A 25,196-nucleotide genomic window follows, 5' to 3' on the forward strand; every position below is an offset into this window, starting at 1 on the left:
ACAAGCTACCAGGTTCCATCAAGGTATCCCATTCTATCAGATGGCCCAAGTTCTTTATTTTCAAGAACCTCTTGAAAACTCATCTCTCCCAAGAGTAACTTCTTTCCTAAGAAATAAATATGTCTAACTAGCATTTTATGATGCACTTCCTTATATAATCTCCACTTATTGAATAGATGTAATACCTACAACTTACACTAATGTTCCCCACTGTACTGTTGCTTTACTATTGGCCTTCACTTGTAAGTGGCTTTGGATAAAAGTGTCTGCCAAATGAGTAAATGTAAGTTATAGACGACCAGAAGCCAGCATGGAGCCACAGAGCATTTCAAATGAAAGGAGGAAACATCAACTCATCTAAGAAGCTCAAAGACAGGCATCCAAATCAGTACACAGAATTCAGGGTGAGTGACTTTTAGTTATTAACTTCATACTAACAACATGACATCAAAATGTTCATGTCCTGAATGTTTCCGTTATTGTTGTGAATTGCGGCAGCTGGCATCTGTTGTAGCAACGCTCCATGTTAGCTTGTTTAGGCTAACACAGCGACTGCTCATAACATGAGCTGGGTGCCCACAACATTAGCACCTGCAGTCGTCACAGTTCAGTCTGAATGAATATTTTCACGTCATGCTGGTCAGTTTAAACCACTGCAGGCACACTGACTATATCAAGGTGTGTGCCTGTGTGTGTGTGTGTGTGTGTGTGTGTGTGTGTGTGTGTGTGTGTGTGTGTGTGTGTGTGCTTGCTTGCTTGCACGTATGCCCATGTGCATGTATGTTAACACACTGTGTGTGAATTAGCCTCTGTTGTTTTCTTTGCTGTGATATTGAATTTGGTATCGAGAATTGTTTAATCTCATTGGTACTGGTACTTGTCAGCGGCCATTATACTGTGAGCACTGAGTTTTTTAGTTTGAGTAGTCAGTCATTTATTTGCCTTAATGTGGAAGGTCAGATTTTTAGTGACCCACTGACCTTTCTCCTAGACCAGCATCAGGCTATTAGACTTTTCCATTTTGAGCTTTCTTTTTGCAACACCAAAATATCAACTTTATACTCAAGATTTCAAATGAGCAATTTTCCCTTCGGCTCACTGAGCAATTTCAAAGAAATAAACCGGCTTCCTTCACGCCACAGAAAACGTAACATTTTTAGTCCTATTTTCAGTAAAGCTCTTAGAATATCAAACCCATCTTTGTGCTTAACAATTCAAAGTGATTCAGATTGACAATTTACATTTCATCCACACATCCAGCCTTAGTGAAGGGCAAAGCGTTTCAGTGGTTCCAGCTGTGCGAGGCCTTGAACTGTGAAGGACAAACGAGGTCTGGGACTTGATCGATCCTTAACATCCCCACTCTGAGTGTTAACAGGCTTGTTCAGTCGCCCACACTGCTGAGTAGACGTTTAGCCTGAAGGCCTGATCATATGGACCAATAAAGAGAAAGAGATACTCAGCCAGCAGATTCCTTAAGAGATATCACTAATTCTCTGCTCCCACCTGACCTAACCCAGTCTCCACATTTCTCAGTCAATATTGACTTCCTGTAAATAGGTGAATTGTCAGATAACCAGGTGCGTTGTCATATGGGTTCGGCTGTAACATCAAAAGGTTGTGTTTTGCTAAAAAGATACAAGCTTTTCTTATCTTGTTTGCTCAATTTGCTTAGATAAGAGATGGGATAATTGTGGTGTTACAGAGCATCGAATTAACAGCAGGAAAACATTAGCACTCAAACTGCAGTAATGGCTGTGCAAAGCTGAAAACGCCCACTGAATTAATGAGTCTAAGGAAGACGTACTCGAGACAATAATTTACACCGGTGCCATCTACAATAACATCTCTGCTCATTACTGGGAACACATTTCAGGGGTTAGATTTTAATTATTTGCACAAATAAAACAAACAAAGCAAAAAAAAAGAAAAAAGGAAAAAAATTGATTCAACTGAGCAAACAGGACTCCTTACAGTGTCTCATCCTCAGGCTTGGTGGGTTAACAAACACCTGGTACAACACCATCCAATGTTGTGCAAACAGCTGAAGAAGCCAAAGCAAAAACCAAACAAAATATTCACACAAACACCAAACATCCCCTGAGTCGGCCGTGCGGTCCCTGAAGCATGGATAACAAGGATCCTTCCGAGGAGGCACAAGCTGGTCGTCATATCAATACACTCCACTGCCAGGATCAATAGCTCAAGAGCATAACAAGCCGACACAGAAAGACGGAGGAGAGGACACACACTGAACCTCCAACTCTACAGGTACACCCACACAGACTCGCAAACAGCCTTTTCTGCCTTTTCCTGTTCTGCTCTAGTGTTACACACCTCTAGTTAGTTACTTAGTTAGTGTAGGCTTGTCATTAGTGAGTTATGGTACAATTGAGCCTGCAGAGAGACACAGAGCTACACTACAACCTGTGCTGAGGAAGCCGGCACTGATCAACAGTTGCTAATCAAGAGAAAGTTCCCTGTAAAGCACAAATTGTTGCTTTTCCTAAAGCTGGATAAGATGGTTAAACAAATTAGATACAACATTATAAGATTTAGATGTGTTGCAAAATGTATTTGTGAATCTTGGACAGAGCCTAAATAGCTGCTTCCAGCCTTTGAGGCTAACCACATCCCGACTCCAGCTCCATGCGTAATGCATAGGCATAAGGTTGATGTTGATCTGCTCATCTCACTTTCAGAGAGTAAAATGTTGAACTTTAATTCCTTTAAGCGTAGTGGCTGCAGCACAAACAGTACGCCTACAGTCTACTTTAGACAGGATAGTGGCCAGTTACTAAAGATCCAATCAGAATAATTCAGGTGATTAAACCAGGACAAATTTAAACATTTATATACAATCCAAATGCGATTATATTTTTTTAAACAAAGTAAAGCTAAAATGTGCAGATACACAATGTCCAAAAATAACACCAACACATTGGTGACAGCAAAAAGACAGTTGTGTGTACTTACAAAGTATAAGGTACAGTACATTCTGTTCCTGCCTGGGCAATATATTATAGGCCTACCACACAGTACAGCTGACATATGTATGAGAGCTGTGTATTGAGTAACTGGTCCACTTTACCGTGAGAGGGTTACACAAATATGCAGGAAATGGAAAATGAAAATGCAGAAACAATGCACACCGAGGCTCAAATGTAATAACATCAGCAAAGAGTACACAAGGTTATGTATACTGTTTATTGTGGTAGCTAATACTTCAGCACTTTGCTCTCAGCCTCTCTTATCTCCCTCATTTTCACTCCTCTCTGTTGTGCCCTACACCTCTCTGCGTGTGACTCCATCAGTTATCCCACAGTGAGAGAGCTTACACGAGGGCCGGGGAGGGTGAACAAACAGAGCACCTCTCCACTGAGGCGAGACGGAGAGAAGACGAGGTGGAGAGGAGGAGGAGGCGGCGGCGAGCGCTTCAGCAGCAGCAGCATCCTCCTGGTGGATCTAATGAGACAGAAGGGAAGAAAAACCGGAGGAGGGATGCTGTTTCTCTCACCGCACGGTGCAAACAAAACTCCCCACGCCCTCTGCTCGGCCCGAAGCCGGAGACAGCAGGCAGTGAGGAGGAGATGCTCTCTGTGCCAGAATTCGCTCCATTACGCAAGATGTTTGGGAACAGGAGGGGACACCACAAAAAGCCACTTTCCAGACCTTTTAGGGGCTGGCGATACGGCTCAGAAAAAAACAAGGGGAGCCAATCCTTCCATTACACCAGCAATGTGACCAAGTGGGGCCCATTTTGTGGTGCAGCTGCTGCCTTTGCAGGTGAACTCAGGAGGGTTGAGTAGAGGGACGCTGACTGGCTGACTAAAGCAAGACGCAGCTAGAAAATCCAATATTCAGGCTGTTTCAGCTTTCATGCATCTGGATTTGAGAGGTCGTGGAGGTCATGCTGTACAAGACAGCAACAACACTGCAACAATGTTTAAGGCAGAAGTCAGAGTAAGGGAGCAAAAGCCATCTAATTGCCAACAATAAGGGCCAAGACATTCCTAGTGATGCAGTCAATCATAGTAATATCATATCTCTGCAAATCAAGAATGACAGCAAGTAAAATGGAGAATAGTATCGGTGGCATGTACATGCATCCTGCTGTGCACTGCTCTCCTCAGTGGTCGACCTAGAACTGTAGGTCGACTCCACTTGATTCAAAATAGTCCAAGACATCTGAACAAGATTTGATCGTATCACATCAGATCTCGGTTCTTCATACTGGCTTCCAGTTAGTTTTTAGTTAATTTTACTTATGAAACTCTGCATGACCGTTTGGTTTTTATGGTCCTAATAATAACTGGAATTAAATCTTCTCCCAAGACTGATAACAATTGTTTCTACTGCACATTAGTTTAGATTTTGTATTGTGTGATTCTTGTGTCGTGTTGTTTTGTCTCTGGGATACTTTCTGACTGTTCATCAATATTAACACAGTAAAAGATGAGCTTGTGGGATTATATGATATTATATACTTAAATATTATTCTGATGGGATGTTTCTTTAGTGTAAGTACACGTTCTGATATAGTCCATTTTCTATAATCAGTTGTAAGCTGTTTATGACAAAATGACCAGATGGAGATGTTTGTTTTTGATCCAGTGAATTAAATACCTGACAAATCAAAAGACCTCATTTCATTGATGCAGCTATCATAAAAAAAACAACAATATCGCCATAAAGGAGTCCTGCTCAGTCACTGGCAAGGTGGCCTATGACGGCCTAATACAACCAGAAATATTCAAGAGATGCATCACAATTTATACCATGGTATATATATATATATATATATATATATATATATATATATATATATATATATATATATACCATGTATATATATATATATATATATATATATATATATATATATATATATATATATATATATATATATATATATATATATATATCTGACACATATGATTGATATATATATATATATATATATATATACCATGGTATAAATATATATATATATATATATATATATATATATATATATATCATATGTGTCAGAGCTCTGAGGGAATCAGTCGTTCCTCTATTGTGCCATAAATTCTTTCTGTCAGAAAAACTAATTTTGTCTTTGATGTGGCCAGTTACAAAATAAAAAAACACAGCAGAGGTAGTTGAAAACATACTGGATAAAACAAGATGTGTATGATAAATGTTGCTTTCTGTCAGAGTCAAATCGATTACAGTACACGACAGGAAGAAGAGGGAAAGACAGAACCACATCCTATTAACATTTTCACATAATCCCAGCGGGAAAGAACACATGCAGCAGGATCATTAGTCAAGATGGAAAAGTGCAGTAAATACTCACTTCACAATGCTGACATTTAAAACTAAACCATTTTATTCACACTTGAAGGTTCCCTGTAAATAAAAGTTGTTGCTTTTTAACTCTTTCTGAAACTGAGAATTCCTCCTCCACTGATGTTGCACTCAAGACGTTTTTAAGAAACCAAAGCAAGTCGTGTGTCACAGGTGTCACTCATGTAAACTTCCTGCGGGCTGACATGTCATTCTCTCTTCTTTGAGAGTCAACGCGTTCGCCGTGATAAACGCTGACATTCTCTTCAGTGCCGCTGACTGCAGGCTTCAAGATTCAAAGGTCCCTGTTATTTACTGTGAGCTGTGTGAGCCCGGCCAACCCAGCGTCCAGGTTGAAAGCTGACCCTCTCCCTGCAGGGGGGGCTCTAACCACGGGGCCTTTTAAAGCTGGGCTTGCGTTGGATCCTCACACTCATCTTTTAGCCGTTTATGAGAGGTGAGTTTTTTAAATTCAAGACCCTAATGACTGGAGTTCTGGATTGTCAGCATCACATTTATCATCTCTTAGATGATATTTCAGATTTATTTATATATTTACAATAATGGGGGAAAAAAGGCATAAAGCTGCAGGCCTAAATATGTACATGTCCTTTTCCATTTGATATCCAATGTGTCACTGTGGGATAACAAATAACCACACTCCATCACTGTCACTCTCTCTTTTTTGTCTCTTTCCAACAACATGCAGCTGTGTTACCTGCAAAATTACTGATGTTTACACACCACATGTTGTTTTTTAATTAGCTCTGGACTGGGTCATGTGTGAAGAGGGAAACCTGCCAGTCTGCCACATGAGCTGTGGTGTAGTGCACTTCCTCTGCCTACAGGAAATGACAAGCATCACTCTCAGCCACGCTTGACTGGAACCCTGGCAGCCAAGCCAACAGAGACACAAAGTTGTGTGTACGACTGTGTGTGTGCGTTTGTGTTTGTGTGTTAGAGAAAGAGCAAGAGAGCAATTACTCATGTTTTTTTTTTTTTGTTTTTTTTTTTGTGTGTGTGGGGTTTTTTTGTGTCTAGACACGTATGAGTGCTTGTGTGTATTTCACTTACACGTGTGTGCACATCAATTAGTCTAACAAATCTGTGATTAATGTGCGCTGTAGTGTGTCTCTGTGTGCTCGCCAACTTCCCACTGAGCCAGATGAAGTCACGTTATTCTTCAGAAGCTTCTATATCATGAGCCATGCCTTCCTACCAGGGGCTGTGTCTCACAACTGGAGCAGATGATACAAAATGTGACTGACTTGCCAAGAACCTGCCAGATATATGTCATCATGATAATTGGTTGAGCCACTTTAAGTGAAGCCATCTAGCTAGCAGCCATTTTAGTCAGACATGAATACTGTGGGCATGGTGGCAAAGGGACAGAAGCAGGCTGGATATGTTAGATCCACAGCGTTACACTGAGTCACCTTGGCTTACTGTATTTCTGTTCTCATAAATATTCATGCACCAGGGCTTGCCTGGTAGTTGGCGCAGGCTGTCATTAGTCAGCTGTCATGTCCAAACATGCTAATGCAAATGTAATAAGTGTCACATCCACATCAAAATATGAGCTCGAACTGACAGTAGCAGGGAGCCCTGGTTCAGGGGCTGACTGGGAACTGAAAGGTCTGTCTTTGATTACCCACAGTTCATCTTGCCTTGTTTTGACATGTTTTACAATCACGTGAAGAAGCTGTTCTCGAGTGACGCCACCCTGACTCACATGGAGAAATGTTCACTGATGGAGGCGTTGGTGCTGATCAGTAACCAGTTCAAAGACCAGTTCAACCCATCCGAAATCATGAAGTATATCATCGGCATCGGCGGCGTAACCAATGGAGGGAAACCACCCTCACCAACAGACTGATCAAGAACCTGCCCAACTGTACATCAGGATGACTTCTTCAAGCCCCAAGATCAGATTGAAGTTGGTGAAGATGGCTTTAAGCAGTATGATGTCATTACTGCTCTGGACATGGATGCCATGATGAGCACCATCTACGCATGGTTGGAGAACCCAGTAAAGTTTGAGAAGTCGCATGGCGTTAATAACACCCTGGATACCGAGATCGTTCCAAAGTCCGACCCTAAGGAGGAGGAGACTCACATCGTTATTGTGGAGGGCTTCCTGCTTTACACCTATGGACCTTTGATCGACGTGCTGAACCAACGTTACTTTATTTCCATCCTATATGAAGAATGCAAAAAGAGGAGGTGCTCGAGGAACTACTTGGTGCCAGACCCCCCCGGCCTGTTTGATGGCCACGTCTGGCCCATGTATTTGAAACACAAGAACGACCTGCTCACATCAGGTCATAAAATTACAATCATCTTTTTTGGGGGCTAATTGCCAAACTTTGACTGCCAGAGGAGATCAGGTGATTAATGGCATAATCAGTCTGATAGCCATGATTAGTATTGATTAAATCACAAATATACTGGGTGTCATCTTTTCTAGCCAGAGCCAGAAAAATGGCCATGAAACTGGATGAAATGGACACAGCTGTACAGGCTGCTGTCAGTTTCCTTACAGAGAGGTATAATCTTTACATCCATTTGTAATATATATTTTTATCCTCATATAAATGGAAGTTTTACTTTTACTCTGTAGTTAAAGACAGATGACTAGCAGATTGATATACAATTGATGAAGTCATTAATCAAGTCATTTATCAATCAAAAATGAATTCTCCAGTTCTCCGATTTACTGCTTCTCTCTGTGACATCAGTTTCCAGGGGTTTGGACAATGTCAGCAATTTTTCTCTGGGATATTGTGACAGACATTTCCAGACATTTCATACACTAATGCGATTAATGGACTACTCCAATAAATGATAACAGTTTTACCAGTACTGAAAAGACTTGTTGGTTGCAGCTGTGCCATAGTTTTGTATTCCTGACCACATCCCTGTGTGAGCGTGAGCAGGAAGAGAAGGAGCTGACTGGGCTCTCACCCGCTGCTCAGAGCTCCTGTGTGGCTGCCAGCAGACAGAGAGGAGCTGGTATCAGTCTGCTACAACGTGGACGACATGGCATCGGCATCAGCATCGGCAGCACTCAGCCGGCCCCACAGAGCACGCACTGTTCACTCACTGTAGAGATTTCTAACTCCCTAGAAGACATTAAGCAGAACAGCCTGTTCCAAGAACACAACCCCCACACACATGTATACAGACCAACACAACCTCGCAGCTGTCAGGTCACCGGCTACATCTGTCAATGCAGCAGATATTGAGAAAAGGATCAATACCATGAGTGAGAATCAGGTTCTGTGATCAAACTGAAGACCTCTGAGAAAACAAGCCCCTAGATTAAATGTAACACACTCAGGGAGCGTCTGAGTGAAGACGCAGAGCAAAACCCCCCCACATTTTTCCTCAGGAGGTGAAAACCTCAGCCAAAAGAGGCAGGTGCAGATGATTATTACTATGTCATCAATACCATTAGACCTGATAGAAAAAACTGCAAAAAATAAGACCCAGTTTGTATTGAACTATTATCTTGTTTTATTTTCATTGCAATTTTTGATCAGTGAGGGCCAAACATTTAGGCAGTGATTTTGGTAAATAGCCGAGAAACAAAAATTCAAACAACTGTCTTTTATCTTGCACTGTAAAATTACCATCTGTATGTGGTGACATAAAATTGTGTGCTAACTCAGAGATCCAGATGTTTACTACACTACATTTCTGGCAAGCTGTTTATTCACCATAAAATATAAAATGAAAGTATATGTAACATGTCCCAAAGCATTAAAGCAAGACTTAGAGTGCACAGCCATGCTAGTGGCTAATGTGTTCACAGTGACAATGCTATCATGGTTACAATGTTCAGTATCTTGGTTTAGCATGTTAGCATGCTAATATAACACAGAGTACATCTGAGGCTGCTGAGAATGTGATTAGTTTTGAAGGTAATTGTTCATAAACCAAATACTAGACAAATTAAAATTGAGACCTGATGATGGAGCTCGATGAAAAGCCAAAGATGAGGGGGGCGTGAATGTCTTTTGAAACCAAATTTCATGACGATCCTTCCAACAGTAAAAAGGTATAAACTACAAATGTCCACCTCATGGAGAAGTCAGGGGATCACCACGGTCAGTAGGATTCATCATTGAACAAAATCGTGTGCCAGTCCCTCCAACGCATGTTAGGATATTTTATAGGATGAATGTTGGTGGTGATAACGGAAAGGTCAGGGGATCACCAAAGTCTTTAGGAAAAATCCCCTTGTATAAAATGGGAATTTCATGGGAATCCATCCTGTAGTTTGTGAGATATTTCGGTCTGGACCAAAGAGGTGGACAAACTAATGGACATGGTCATCCCTAGGACCACGAGGCTAGCACAACTAAGAGTACACAGAAACAGATTTGATAAGGGATTCTAAAGAATTTCATAATAAATACTTAAGTCAAATATAATAAAATACTATTTTACTCTGACACTAAGCTAATGCCTCAGGTGTGGTAATGTCCAGCAGACACACACACGCTCATATGCAAAGCTCACATCAAGTACACATGTAACACAAGTGTCAGACCAACATGATCAGACAGCAGCATTTTGTCAGACGTTCAAAGGAAACGCTTATTCATGCGACCGGGTGCGGGCATAAGCTAAAATGACCTCTGTAGTCTCTGCAACTATACTTTGAACCTATTGTGTTACCCCGTCTCCTGAGAGGCACATGAAAGGAAATCACAACTTTGAAGTAGACACAAGTGCCGACTCTTGCCCTGACCACTTTCGGCCGGGACTTGTGAATCAAACATACAGACAAATAAATGGAAACAACTGCCCTGGCTTTGTTTCCCTGGTGCTGACAGTGGGAGTGTTGCTTTCAGGGACTTCAGCCAGGAGCCTCAGATTGCTGTTGCCATAGTGTTTGCACGGGCAGTAAAAGGCCATGTGAGGCTTTGGTCAATAACAGCAGTGTGACTGGAAATCAAAGGCCGAGAGGCAGAAGAGGTTAACTAGAGAACAAGAGACGCGTTCAGGTGTTACTGACACACATTATCAAATGTATATATGTATACATAACATAGATGTTACACTACTAGCAATATAGTCATTCTTAAATTTAAACATTTTGTATTGAGCTCAGTGTTAAACACAGGTTTCAGTTAATCCAGTTGCTTTGACTTTTTCTAGATATCCTTCCTGTCTCTAATGCTCTCTTTTATAAATATTAGATTTAAGTGCATAAATGTCATTGCCCCACATGGACTCTCTCAGCTGATAAAGTAAAAAGCAAAGGAGCCACAACCAGGGAAACAATAACTGCAGCATTTCAGTGTTCAGTGCAAAGTTTCTCATGTCAGCAGAAGTCTCATAACCTTAACATCTGACTTTAAGACCGCAATCACAGTGACTGGTTCTGAGTGAAACAATAGCTTGAACAACTAAAAAGATGTAAATAGTCAAAAGCAGAGTTTTGAATGGATCCACAGTTCACATGCCTATGTCTATATACATCTAGAGTACATAATTAGTTTCAGCCTTACACCTTTTTCTTATTTAACAGACTGTATCTACACTGCCTTTGTTAAATAATTGAACAAATAAAGCAAATAAGTAAAACCTCTGGAGATAAATTGTTTATTCATATTTCAGGGAGATGCTCTCTCTACACAGAAACTTACCAACTTTTGAATACAAGCTGTTACACCCACATGCTGCATGTGAGCAGCCTGTTGACAGCTGTTCAGTACAATCTTTTAAATTTTAATGTCTATTACAGGAGTACTCAAACAATTTGTTTTGCTTCTTCTGTAAGTTGGGGGTCAAGATCTAAACAAAGTGGATCCTACACTTGCCATAAATGCAACTTGAGTTCTTTCATTATGCTGAGGTCACATCAAATGGGGTGGCTGGTGAGATGGGTGAGATTCCCACGTTAACAACATGTGTTGACATCATCTGACGACTGAGGACGGCTGTATGATTGTAGAATTGGTTGAGTCAAAATAATTAGCATTAACAAAATTACAATATAATTGTTAAATTTAGGCTTAATCGCATTGTACAGACTTTGGCATAAGGCATCCATGTCCCATCGATGTACTTACATATTATTAAGCTCCATCTTGGATATATCTTAGCTGTCAAAAAAAGTCATAATTGAGCTTGGATTTCGACATGACGTGGTGACGTGTTTACAGCTCCAAAGTTCTGACAACATATTACAACATCACAGTAACTCTGATAAGACGTGAGTGCAGTCTTGGCTCCTGCCTCCCCACATCTTTACAACCTGCAGCACAAGCTCTCTGTTTTGTACTTTCCAAGACCGAGCTGAGATTCCCTGGTGACGTTACCTAAGACTTCATGTAGCTCCTCCAGAAGCTGATTGGTGGCCCCTCATGACCGCTAAACTCACAATCACATGTAAAATTGATGGACTGCCCCTTTAATTTAGGATCAGCCTCAGAGATGGTTATCTGGTGGTATCTGGCGCAGTTATCTGAAAACAACAACACACCCTGCAGTCATGTAAGTACAGCACTTTCTTGGCTTTCAGATTAATGGCTACACCTCAAAACTTCAAAACAAAAAACCACTTCTCTTCTCCCTCTTTGCCTTTAAAATGATCTGAATCCCAGTTTCTGCTCTAAAAGGAGGAAAAACCTGGTGGTTACAGACGGTGGAATAAATGGACACATGCTAAATTTTACCTCTGAAATTAGGACTGAGTCTGAGTGTCACTTAATCCCTTTCATCTTGGATTCTTCTTTATTTTTATTTCCAGACACTGAGTCATGATTCCCCAGTTTCTTGTGAGCACGATGCTTCTTTCTACCATATGATGATATAAATGCTTCTTCTATGCAGAGCAGGCCTCCTCGCCATTTCTCCTCATGGGGGCCGCCATGCTCAGCGTGTGATTGGCCGTGTCGGGGACCTCATCAGAGCTCAGTGTTCCTGGTACTGGCCAGCTCAGCGTGTTATTGATTAGGCCTTTGGCAACCCAGGCAGATTTATTCTCTTATTAGGGGGCTCCTAATGCCTGATCAGGACAGATTAAAGGTCTGCCACTGCCTCCAGCTACACTATCATTTAGACAGTTTCATTAGCACTGGATGGCTATATCGACATAATTAGACTAAGGAGTGAGCACTGGAATTGTACAGAAGGCAGGGAACTAATACTGATTTTTAGCAAAGTGGAAAAAAGTCTAAGATGCATTATTGACTTGCGTAATATAAGATGATTGATAGAGCAGAACGGAATATGTTTTAATTTCAGACAGAGCAGGATGATTTCCCTCCTCTCAGCCACAATCACATCCTCCCAGTGTGGATTATAAATTAGATTTCTAACCAGTAAGATCGATAAAAAAACTGACCTCACTTTTGATTGATTAAAGGATTTTTAAAATTAATTTTTATCCATCTTTTTTGCATTGATTGATAGCATGCAACTGTAGCAGCGTAGCATCTGTGGTTTTCTCGCTTACTTATTTATTATTCTCCTGCTACTCAACATATTTTCACGATGTTATCATTTCATCATTGGCACCATACTAAGCTCTAATTATGATCACTCATTCTTGCCTACAGGCTGCTCATTCCCTCTGTGGACGACACAGGATAAAGCAGAAACAGATTTTAACAGCCAGGTGAGCAGTAACGTCTGTTTAATCCTCTTCACTTCACTTAGGGAGGATGAACATCTAAAGATGTGGTTAAATGTACTTTGGCGTCTTTTATCATTTGACATCAGGACCAAATCTCCCAGGATCAGATTTTGCTCATACTGCGAGCCAGTGAGCCAAAGCGTACCCAGAGGTGATCTGATTGATTTCGCACTGATGTGGGCTCGGTCCGGACACCTTCAGACCCCCGATCCCGCAGGAGCATATTGAGCACAAAGCAAACGGAACGTCTCACACACACACACACACACACACACACACACACACACACACACACACACATACAGAAACCCCTGATCACGCCGAGGCACATTACCTACTGTGGTTGCTTGGCAACCAAACAGAGACACACACATACACAGCATAATAGTTCATTTATATCCAGCTGTGTCAGCAATGGGTAGCCAAAACTGAAAAGCTATATTCTTCAAGCTTTAGTTTTTGAAGAGAAGAAAAACTGTGAAAAAAAAACAAAAAAAAAACGCATTCTACACGACACCACGTCAACAAGCAAATATTGATGTAGTCCTTTAAATTCATTCTCTGCTTTTCTGATAGTGGCTCATTCAAATAACTTGGTTCTATTTACGCTTTGAGATGATTAAATGACATGCCTCTTCTTTATATCCTGTAAAGCAAAATGCTCAGCACCACTGCTGTTTGGAAATTTGCCAAGACACACTCTTAAAGCTTCTTGCAGTGCACAAGGTGTATCACATGACACTTAAAGCAGCTGGTGCTTCTTTCTACATAAAGATAGTGGAATTCAAGTGTTTCGCTCCGAGCAACATGCCTCTGTGTGATCCCAGTCTTACATTTAAAGAACGCCTTCTTTCATCTTCCAGCACACATAAGTCCTTCCTCTGTGTAGGTATTTCAGGGGAACATTCAGTCCAATCAATGCTCCAAACACATGTCTTACTGACAGTACATGTGGTGAAAGAAAAGAAAAAGAATCTCTGAACTGTTAATGTATTATGTCCTCACAAGTGAAACAGAAGAAGAAATGACTTCATTTTAAACACAAATGTTCTGTTTCTAATATTTATTTACGAAAGCATCCAAAGGAAAATTGGTAATTTGGCCCCGTTTACCTCCTTCCCTCACTTCATTTTGACTGCTCTGTTTTTCTCATCACCTCGCGGCCACTGCCTCTCTTTGTTCTATTCCTCATTCAATATCCACCTTGATTCATTTGTTTATTGACTTTCTGAAATAGCCATTATTTACAGCACAAATCCAATCTGGAGTTCATACAGCATCAAAGCAGTAAAATGTGTCTCTGTTCATGAATTGAACCAAGCAAAAGACAGCATTTATCAGCATCAACTTGACCGAGCTGAAACAGGTGCATTTCTAACGTAGCAGATTATTTTTCAGTCAGAGCGGGGAATTTTCTGAGAGGACAATCTGACTGCTTTTATGTTGTTATATTGCTGCTTTAACTAAAAACATAATGTATCTTCCATCACTGGGAGTTTGTAGTGAGCTGACCAACATTCATCACTACTGATGGAGCTTTCCCAGGTTTAATACGAGGTGGTGGCTCTTGTGGAAGCCCCTCTTTGTACTTGTATCCTGTATTCAGAGGTGTGAACAGATTCTAAAGGGCAGGTACTCCTTCCTCTGCCCATGCTAACATACCAACCATAACCAACATACACACATATATTGTCTCTCCTATCTATGATGATGCGGATAGGCAAAACAACAGAAACGCCTCTCAACAGCATCACAAACTACATCCTCCCTAAAACAGTTTTGAAAAACTGAACGTTGTTACCTTCATGAAAGAAGGATTTCAGGATTATTAGTTAGGTGCAACTATAATAAACTTGATGAGCAGATCAAGATTTCTCAATTATTTCTCAAGAGTCTTTAACCACAATAATTGTTGAGTCTGCCTGTTTTACAATACTCTAGGATTGATATCAGATTTAAGAAGCTCTGCTCAAAGACAACATTATGCCTGTCTCTTTAAATAAAAACGGAGTTAATGAAAAAACTGACTCTCACACTGAAGCGTGGAGTAGTAACATCTGCAGGTAGAATGGCACAGGGAGACAGCCATAAAATGGAGGAACTGAAAGTTGCTATGATGAAAGGCAGAGAAGAAGCACTATGCCGCCTTCATGAGAAAAAGATCCAGCACTACCCAAGTTTCAATCCCAGCAGTAATTACGCAGAACTATTGACCTAACTGTTGCTCTGTCATTCATGACTCCCTACTGATAATAAGAAACACAGGCCATTACATGTCTCTAAAGCCCCAGTATCTGACAGCTTCCCTGCCAGGCACCCATTCTTGTCCGAGCCTCACTAAGAGCTGCTCAAAAAAAAAAAACTTTCAACTATAAAAGCATCTGTCACAGAACTCAGTGGTCCACTTAGCTAATAACTTGCACTGCTGATATGTACCTATTTCTGAAACATACATCAAGTATGAAACATGTATTCACTGCAGATTCCAGCTGCCATGCAGACGCTCAGGTGGTAAGGCTTTAGGGTAAAACTGTAAACAAGAGTTTCTGAATCTGTTACACACAAAATTCAAGTGTAAAATTATGATCAACCGCACACTTTGTTTTCCACTGTATGTATGTGAACTTAAATGATTCCTGAAACCATGGGCAGTGCTCTGTGCAGGCCAGCCAAGGAAAACTATTCCAATATGAACCTGGCTTTATGTTCGGGAGCATTGTCTAAACAGGAAGTATGTGTAGTACAGCGTAGTCCAGCAACTGTGTTAAAATCAGGGACAGAAATCAAAAGGTTGAAGCAATCAATGTGCATAGTGACAGTCTTTTCACATCTTTTACAGGCTTGTGTTACTTGTTGAATAACATATAGATGCTTTTAGGCAGATGGTCTAACTGGAAAAGGGTTGATTCCACTACAATCTCACTCAGGGCAGTCACAGATACGCACAAAAGAAACCACTCTCTCACTTATGACTTCCATCTCCAGCTGACACCCAGCGGGCGAGGGACTCACCCCGTGAGGACGACCACAAAGTCCATTACATTCCAGCCGTTGCGGAGGTAGGAGCCTTTGTGAAACGCAAAGCCCAGGGCGATGATCTTAATGGCAGCCTCGAAACAGAATATTCCAATAAAGTAGGGCTCTGTGTCATCCTACAGAAAGATAGAGAGAATCACAGAGACGATGAGAATGACGGAGGAAGATCTTTTTGTGAGAGGTAATAGAGTGGTTAATGAAGCGTTCGGTGAAAGAGAGGGGGGTAAGTAAAAGATAGAAAGAAAGAGGGCTCCTTTTACCTCTTGCACCAGCAGGACCACAAGTGCAAGAAGTGGAGCCCCCTTCTTTGGATGAAAAGAGAGTAAATACAGGGAAAACAAATGTTCACACATATAGCATGATCTCAAAGGCTACAGTAAATCAGTGTAGTCTCAGACCTGCTTATTTAATGTGTTCAGAAAATTAGGGTTCAGTTGCATCCTAATGTCACATTGAAGAAGCTGATGTAAGTGAGACTGGGGCTGTGCAAAGGGGACTTTGATGGAGCAGGGGGCCTCTCTGACCGACCACTAACCACAAGTCAGCCGGAAGGATGCTTGGACCAACCTGAAGAGCATTTGGGCCAACTAGTGGAGTATCAGGGTTCCCACTCTCTTTTCTAGAGATAATTTTCCTGGACTTTTCCAGGACATTTTCAGTGATGATCTAGCTCATATGACAGACAGGAATCATGCCATACACCAATATGTCTGTGGAAGCTGGATTTAAAATAAGTGCAATCTATATTCATCTATGAAATCATGAAATTATGACAAATTGTTCACAAGAACAAGAACAAGAACTACTGTATAATAATATTATTATTAAAGAATTATATGAACCATTGCTGCCTGGACAACAGTAACTAATTAGCCTGCTCTAATACCAATAGCACAAATGGTAGCCTACAATTTTCTTTTTTAGGATAATAAATAAATAAATGAAGCCTAAATAAATAATACATATTAAAATAAACAATAAAATTCAGGAAAATGTAATTTATATTCTTCAGAGTTTTGGCCAGTTGCGTTGTAAATCATCCAACCTGCAGGAATGTGATGACTTCAAGGTGTGTTCACAGCATTGCCAAAGCGATAGCAGCCTATTCAAAAGACAGGCGCCCATAAACTAGTTACTGTTTGAATGTCAACATGATCCTGAACATAACTTTTGCCCAAAAGTAGGAGAATGTTGAAATAATTTTCCAAGACAACATTTTCCATGACTAGAAAACTGGTCTGTTTTGCTTATTTTCCGGGTTTTCCTGGACGCATGGGAACCTTGAGTATGTTGGCCATAGAACTGGCCACTTGGGCCAATCAGAGAGGTACTTGGGCAAAAGACAAGGGTATTTAGGCTGACCAGTGGGGCATCCATGCAGTCAGAAAGGCAATTGGACCTCTCTGGCATGGCTTTAGGGCAAAATTAAGCATGGTGGAAGTGGAAGGGGCTAAGAGCAACCAGAAGGACGCATGGTGGCCTTTTGGGTCAACCACAAGGACATGGAGACTGACCAGAAGGCTTGTTGGGCACTAAAGGGACAGTTAGGGGAACCATATGGGCCAATCAAACATGAACTTGGGCTGCTCAGTGCCCTTCTATAAGACGGAAATGAAGCATGAAGGTAAGGGGCACTTGTGCTAAACATCTGGGCTAACCAGAGAGGTGTTAGGACCAACCAGAGGGGAACTTGGGGAAACCAATGAGGCACGTGCCCCAACCAGAGAAATACTCCAGGTTCAAGTATGGGGTGTTTTGGGGACGAAAATGAAACATTAAAGTGGCACATGTAGCAACCACAGGGACATTTGAGGACGACTTGGCCTGACCATGTAGGCAAAAATGAGGGCAGTTGGGCTGATTAGAGGGGCATATGGACAGAATAAAGAGGTACTCAGGCAAATATTTGAACAAACTAGAGCACTTGGGTCATTCAGGTGTCCGTCTGGTGTAATGTCTTCATGGAATAATGAAGTTACGGAGCACCTGGAGTGACCACAGGGACATTTGGGTTGTTCAAATGGCAATGACCCACTGGGAAAAAGACATTCTTGTTTGAAAGGGCACGGTGGCACTCAAACCATATGCACAACACACATGACTGCACATGATTGATCTGGGCACTCTGCATTATTTCCTAAAAGTGTCAAACAATCAACAAAGTGCCACAGTTGAATCATATGCACTACGTGGCCGGGTTAACCCTGGGCCTTGCAGTAAGTAAGAGAGTTGGACCAGGCATACATGACACTTTGTCTTGGCCTCCATTAATATCTGCAAAAGCCCGGGGCGATGCACAGGGCACAAGCCGTGGATATCTCATGCCTACACTAACCTCTCTCCCCCTCAATTTTTCTCTCTCGTTCCCAGCATACTACAACCTGACAGACAGTGTCCCCAGCCCCCAGCATCACCCAGCCTCCAACATAAATAATAATGTAAAAGCAGTGTGACAGGCCTGAGCACTATAAGAAATGTGACCTTTTCTAAAGCGCTGGCTCACTACAGTCAACATCCAGTGATAATAGATATGTTGGGCAAGAGTTAGCGTATCAAGCATGAGGGCTGTGGTGGTGAAATAATGACAGTTTGTTGTTGTTATGGAGAAGCAGATAAGCTGTCCCTGGCCAATAGAAGCGGCTGCAGGACCCTGCATCCTTTAAAATAACAAGGACAGGCATTCAGCATGGCATACAGTATATTCATTTTGGTGCGCTATAAAAAAGGCAGGATTCAAAGACAAAACAACTGAATGTCTTATGTAATAACAGGGCTGGAGGGCTGCCTGGATAACTGTCTGTACTAGTAGTGCGTTAACATCTATTATACATACATCTTAAACACTGCTGATTTATAAATACACTTGTGGAAGACAGCTGGGGAAATCCCCAAGGATCACGGTGCTGAAGACCTGCAGTGGATCTGAAATAGTCTTAGTGAATAGCTTCTATCATCGCCTCCACTTACAGTATGCTTCCTACCCTGTTGACAGAGCTTCATAAATAAAAGCCAATCCCTCGTTCTAATTAAAAGGCTTCTTGTTGTCTTGCATCCTCAAGGTGGAGGAGGCAGGGGAGGGGATGCTTGTTTCCTCCTTTGTGTAATCACTCCAATCACTTTCTCAGGTGCTGAAAGCTACTTTGTTGTTTTTTCATAATAGTAACATCTCCACTGCTGAAATTTGCACCACAGCCATTGAGATAATTCAAAACAGGAGCAGGTGGTAAGACATGAGAGGAATTAATTGACTTTTTCACATCAAGCTGTTGCTCTTTGTAACACTCTCTGCCTCTCTATTTTAAGACAAAGCCCCCTCAGCTGCAACAACACCCTCAAAAACAAGAACAGCAGAGTGCTGAACCATGATGCTACATGCTATTCAGGTTTTTTGGGGGGTTTTTTTTCCAGTACACTGGGCACAATTTGCCACTTGACCTCCCCGTGCAATAGGCTCTTTGGTTTCTCTCTGAGGACTGGTTAGCTTTGCAACGTGACGACGTGTCAGAGTTCAAATGTTGGTTTAAAGTGAATGCATATGTGAGCAGCTGGGGGGAGCAGGGAGATGGAGCAGGTGATCAAAGCTCGCTCTCTGAGAGGGTCTGATGGCTTACGAGATAGGAGCTGGAGGGACAAACACGGTAAAACACACAGGGTGGCTCCTTGCATAATGAGCGAAAGGTGCTGCCGCAATTAAGCTCCTATAGGTCATTCCTGTGCAACTCTGGGGGGCTGGCGCTTCTGGCAAGGATTAGGAAATCAAAGCCAGGGTGGTGCCTTTGATTACTCTCCATATCTGTTTACTGATGAAAGGGTCTTTATTTAAAAGGAAGGGACCTCAAAGAAATGCACTTACCAGGCGTTCTGACATTGGCGTCTTGTCGCTGGCAGGTAGGTGCTGCTCCAGGGCCAGGACGATGCAGTTGGCGATGATTGTAGCCAGGATCATGTACTCAAATGGAGTGTGAGGGTTAAGGAGCAGTTGAAAGAGAGGATGCATTCATTTCATTTCACAGCTGCATCATAACTGTTATTCGCTTTTCTGTGTTAAAAGACCCGTCTACCCAATCAGGATTCATCATTTTAGCAGGAGAGCAAGTAGTAAACAGTGAATTAAGGTTGACAGACAACATGAAATTGCACAGAAAAGCAAATCATCCTGCTTGTTTCTGTATGATAAATGCATTACACTAAAACATAAACCTCCCATCATGCTCTGGTTCAAGGCTTTCTAGAAAGGAAGCATCCTATACACACGCTTCTGATCCTTCCAGATGGCTGACCATTTCCAACCATTATCAATGCTTGGCTCAGTCTGCAGTCTATTTTTGCTGGGTCAATGTCCGCAGGTCAGGGCCTATTGAGGGCCTATGAATCGTGAGGGAACAGGGAGCTTACGACCATTAAAGCCAAGATGTAAATATTCATCCATAGGACACACAGCTACCCACATTATGTAAGCAGATCACTGTTTTCCTGACAGTGAATTTTGAAAGGAAATGGGTGTCATGGCTACTTTTACTTCATTTCAGATGTGGGTTTTTAGTTTCATGTAGGGCTTTTATTCTTGGTTTTGGTCCTGTGGAGTGGAAATTCAATTCATATCAACTCATAGAGGGATAACTACTGTCATCTGATTAAAGCTAATGCTGTTCTCACTGTCGCCCACAGAGCACAGCCACTTGTCTTCTTGCGTTTGTCACACAAGTTCAACAGTAGCTTTACAAACTTCGCCACTTCACTGCAAAAATATATTCATTTCAACGAGTCATTTGATTTTCTGAACATTTTTTTTTACGCATGAAAATATTTTACTTGTTTTCCAAATCACCTGTTTCCAGACTTTAACTGCATTATACTCTGCCACTATAGTACTGTAAAAACATGAAAACCATGTATTATTAAACTTGTTGAGGTAACTCACCCGGCTTTTAAGGACTGTATGACCAGAGGAATGGTCTCCATACACAATGCTTTAATCAAAAATCAGAATTAATCTACAAGTGAGTCGAAAAAATGCCCATGACCTGATATGATTTAACTTGTTTTCAGGGCAAATCACAGGTTTCCAGACTTGTTTTTGGATTAAATGCAGTTTTCCTCATGGGTTGCTGAGTTTCTGACACTTGTGCCATCTTGAAACGAGTGAAACAGACTCAGAAATACACTGAATATAGTCCCCTCCTTCACAGAGTCTGTCGCTTATCTTAAGAGAGGAGACACTAAGACTTGATGGGTGACCGTGACTCGTTGAAGTGGACATGTTTTTTTTATTTATTTTTTTATTTTTATTTTTTTTGCAGTGTTGAGAGAGCGGCGTGGAGCGGGGAGCGGGGAGCGTGGGCGCCTTCAGCACCATGGAGAGGGCTCCAACTAAGACAACGAGGCGGTGCTGCAACCTCCGACCAGCGGTCTCCTTCACCAAAATAAAACTGCGCTTTTTCTTAGTAATTAGCCACCGTGACTTTACAGGGGAACAGGGGGAGTGGGGGGGCGGTCAGTGGCAGCAGCGACAGCTCTATTACCATTTCCTTTTACGCACGCAGCTCTTTATTGACTTCTGGTTGCGTAAATCACATCGTTTGATAATTATTAACCACGACGCAGGGCTTGCTGCTGATGCCCGGAAAACAGTTCACAGCTGACATTTTCACAAAGGAACTTATCAGTGGATGTGGACGCCCAGACTCTCTGTATTGAGCTGGGAATAGAAAAGGCAACACAATAGGCGGAAGTGAAGTCTTTTCACTGTCCGCACCTACTGAGAAAATATCCTTGTGTCATGTTGAATGGAGATAAGGAGCAGAGCGACAGGTGCAGGCGGCGCTGCGCGGAGAGGGGTGGAGGAAAGACCCTGGTCTCTGCTCCAACAGCTGCTCATTCAGCAGCGTGTTGGGGTTTTTACAACACAGACCTACAAGCTGTGAACATAACAGCGGCTAAACTTAACAGGCTGGCGACAGGCCTGCAGGCGGTGGTGTGTGCCTGCTTCTCAGTCATCTGTGCACGCAAGGACAGACAGGTTACAGGCTCCAGATGCACCTGCTCTGAGCCCAGGAAGGATATGGCCACTCTGTTATTCGCTTTGCATACTTCCTGATGAGATTGTCCTCACGGAAGATGAAGAGGGAGCGGTTGACAGTGAAGCAGTTTTGTTTGACAGGGTTCGGGTTGTAAATGGCCATTGTCCGGGCTCTCTGGGCCATCGACTGCTTGTACATCCTCTGGCCACCCGGAGCGCCGCCACCACCCCGGGCTCCCCCTCTCCCGGCGCCCGGCGCACCTCTCCCTCCGCCGCCTGCGCCTCCTCCGTAGCGGGTGGGTAGATCTTCTGCGAAGCGAGCCATTCTGGAAACGCACAGGTCCAAAAGGGAAAATCCAAACTGGTGTCAGTGGAAATGGAGGGGACGCGCATCACAACAAACACACTTCATCCAAACCACAGCTTAGCGTTAGAGAGTGGAGCCAGCGCTGCGTTTGGGAAATGAAAAAATAAAGGTGGCCTCATGGAAAACCATGTTCTCTTGATCCTTTGCATTCATTCATCTTCAGTGACATTTAAAGTTTTAAGCAGTAAAGCACATCAGCTGTACATAAACATATATATATATATATTCACTCCACTGAGGCTGTTGCATCCATATCAGCCAGGCTCTGAGTGGAGGAGAATCAGCTCAGATCAGCCTGTCTCTGAGAAAAATCCTGACAACATCGTGTCAGCGTCCAAACACCAGTTGAAACGTTCAGGGTGTCAGTCAAAAACAAAAAGAACGGGAGCGTCAGAAAACACTGAAATCCCTCTGCTTTCTTTTTCCCCAGCTGAGAGCAACAGTAAAACAAGCCAGTCCAACACGGGCAGTTATCCTTTGATTTGTGTTTGATCGCTGTATGGGGGCTGAGGGCTATATAGCGCGTCCTCGGCGGAATCAGGAGGAGCACATGTGACCGGAGTGAGCCTATCGGTGACTGGAGCGCACAGACGCGCTCACCGCCTGTCGGCTGCTCATAAGAGACTGTGAAACTAATGAAGTTCAGGGAAGCCCTGCGGGTCAAAACACGAGTCACAACCAACCCTTTAGCACCAACAAGGGACAAAACATGTTTTTATGCCGATCATTGCTGCTTATAAAACATTTTATGCGCGGATTGTGTTAAGAATCAGGCAAAGGTCGGTTCACTTTTCATATTCATTTACAGTGAATCACTCAATAAAATAGATTTTTTTTAAATTAATGTAAGTAAGTGTGAACATGCCTTGTTGGGACAATGAACTTGCTTTTGAAAAAAGAATGCATAAAGTAAAAAAATGGTGCGCAGTGCTCGTGCATGTAAACTACTCTCCACATTATCTTTTGTTTTACCTCTGTGGTTTATTGAAATTTACTCTCTTGTGCATGAAGCATATTTCATGTTGGCTGATAATTTATAAATGGGCCAGAATAGTCCTTTTGTTTCTTAGAAGTAATTTGCAGACAAAGAAATTAGTAGTTACACTACTTACGTCTATGGTCAGTTGTGTGTTTTAAAATTTGTTTAGAAAATAAAAAGTCACAAATTATCAAGCAGATAAAACTGTTTCTGGGTTGCTTTTTGAGTTGTTAAAGATGATCCAGGGTCTGCACGACCTCACACAGTACGTGCATTCAAACATAAGTGAACTCAGAAGCTCCCCACGAAAGCATTTTGTCCCATTTTCTACTGAGGTTGTGATACAATATTAAAGAAAACAGGGTTTATGCAGAAATATGCAGATATGAAGATGTTGTGACCTTTGCAGTGACTCCACTTCAGGCTTGGCGTCATCACAGTGCAGCTGCCGGAGCCAACTCTCTGCTCTGAACAGGACCTAACCTCTGCAGATGATCTGGGAATATTCCTCCATGATAAACTGTTTATCTGTGAATGTTGATTATCTTTAAACAAACTTGAAATGAAATTGGCTCGCTCAGTCCTGGGAGGCTCAATTCTAATAGTTTTTTTTGTACGTAATGTTTGTGCATTGTGTTTAATTGCTCACACTCAGTGCAGTTGTTACTGTACGTGCTGTGTATGCTGTTGCCATTCATGTCAGTCGTTAAACAGCCAGTTAGTAGCATGATAGAGAGGACGTAAACGAGCTGTGTAAGTGGCTGCAGGGATCCACAGACCACTGTACGCTGAGGTAAGACTGTGTTTAGATCAACATTAGTTAGCATTGGAAACAGTGTGTGTGGCGTTTAAGAATCAAAATGCAGCATCAAAAGTCTTTACTTGGTCACTTTGATCTAAAGCTTGTATTTGTTTTCACTCTTTCTTTTTCTTTCTCTTTCTTTTTTTTCCTCCCCAAGAGTCTCAATATAAAAATAGTCTGAACCAGTGTCCTCACCGCAGGGCACTACTTGAGCTTCATCTAGTTGTGAGTAACCACATGTTAATATTCAGAGACTCCAAAAATGTTGTGCCGGGCTGTTTTGCAGATAAACAAACAGATAACAGGCGACGTCTCTGCAACTTTCTGCATTTTTGTATGTAAGCACCAAAACATTACAACTAGAAATACACAAACAGTGTCTGACTGCAGATATTTCAAGTCATATGATCCCATTTATTCAAGTTGTCTGTGTGTGTGTGTGTGTGTGTGTGTGTGTGTGTACTTGTACTTGCTACATAGTAAGGACCAAAAAAAGTATTTTACTAACAGAGTGAGGACATTTTGGGAAAGTGAGGACATTTTGGCCGGTCCTCACTTTTTGAGACACCTTCAAATCACATTTTGAGGGTTAAGACTTGGTTTTAGAGTTCTGGTTAGACTTAAGTTTAGGTTAAGGTTAGGGTCAGGGTTAGGGTTAGGCACTCAGTTGTGATGGTTAAGGTTAGGGTAAGTGGCTACGGAATACATTATGTCAATGGGTGTCCTCACAAAGATAGGAGTACAAGTGTGTGTGTGTGTGTGTTTATGTGTGTGTGTGTGTGTGTGTGTCACCTACAACATCTGACTAACCTTGCTAACTTAAGACTGTGATTACCTTTTCAGATGTAATTTCATTCATTCTTTGCTCCTTGCTCTAATTAACCAGCTGCAGGCACCAGACCATGAGTTCACAAACTCACATCTAGAGGCCATTTCTACACTGATTTTGCTCATTATTAATTCAACATCTATAAATCATCAGCATCTGCAGCCAGGTCATTATGGTTTAGA

At 42.0% G+C, this 25,196-nt stretch overlaps 1 protein-coding gene and 1 pseudogene across 1 annotated transcript in view; one reads left to right on the forward strand and one right to left on the reverse strand.

Annotated features, from left to right (window-relative positions):
- The window catches only part of cacna1bb (calcium channel, voltage-dependent, N type, alpha 1B subunit, b), a 178,938-nt gene that overhangs the window by 150,320 nt on the left and 3,422 nt on the right, over positions 1-25,196 (reverse strand). The window contains exons 3-5 of the mRNA XM_071467009.1: positions 22,082-22,363; positions 19,872-19,977; positions 15,995-16,134 (exon numbers count right to left, since the gene is read on the reverse strand). Of these exons, the coding sequence (XP_071323110.1) occupies positions 15,995-16,134; positions 19,872-19,977; positions 22,082-22,363 (528 nt within the window). The remainder of the gene's footprint in view (positions 1-15,994; positions 16,135-19,871; positions 19,978-22,081; positions 22,364-25,196) is intronic.
- Positions 6,995-7,702, forward strand: LOC139611944 (nicotinamide riboside kinase 2 pseudogene; annotated as a pseudogene).

Source organism: Trachinotus anak, unplaced genomic scaffold (genome assembly GCF_046630095.1).
Source record: "Trachinotus anak isolate AG129_WGS33_773 ecotype Australia unplaced genomic scaffold, CSIRO_AGI_Tana_v1 ptg000028l, whole genome shotgun sequence".
Taxonomy (NCBI): domain Eukaryota; kingdom Metazoa; phylum Chordata; class Actinopteri; order Carangiformes; family Carangidae; genus Trachinotus; species Trachinotus anak.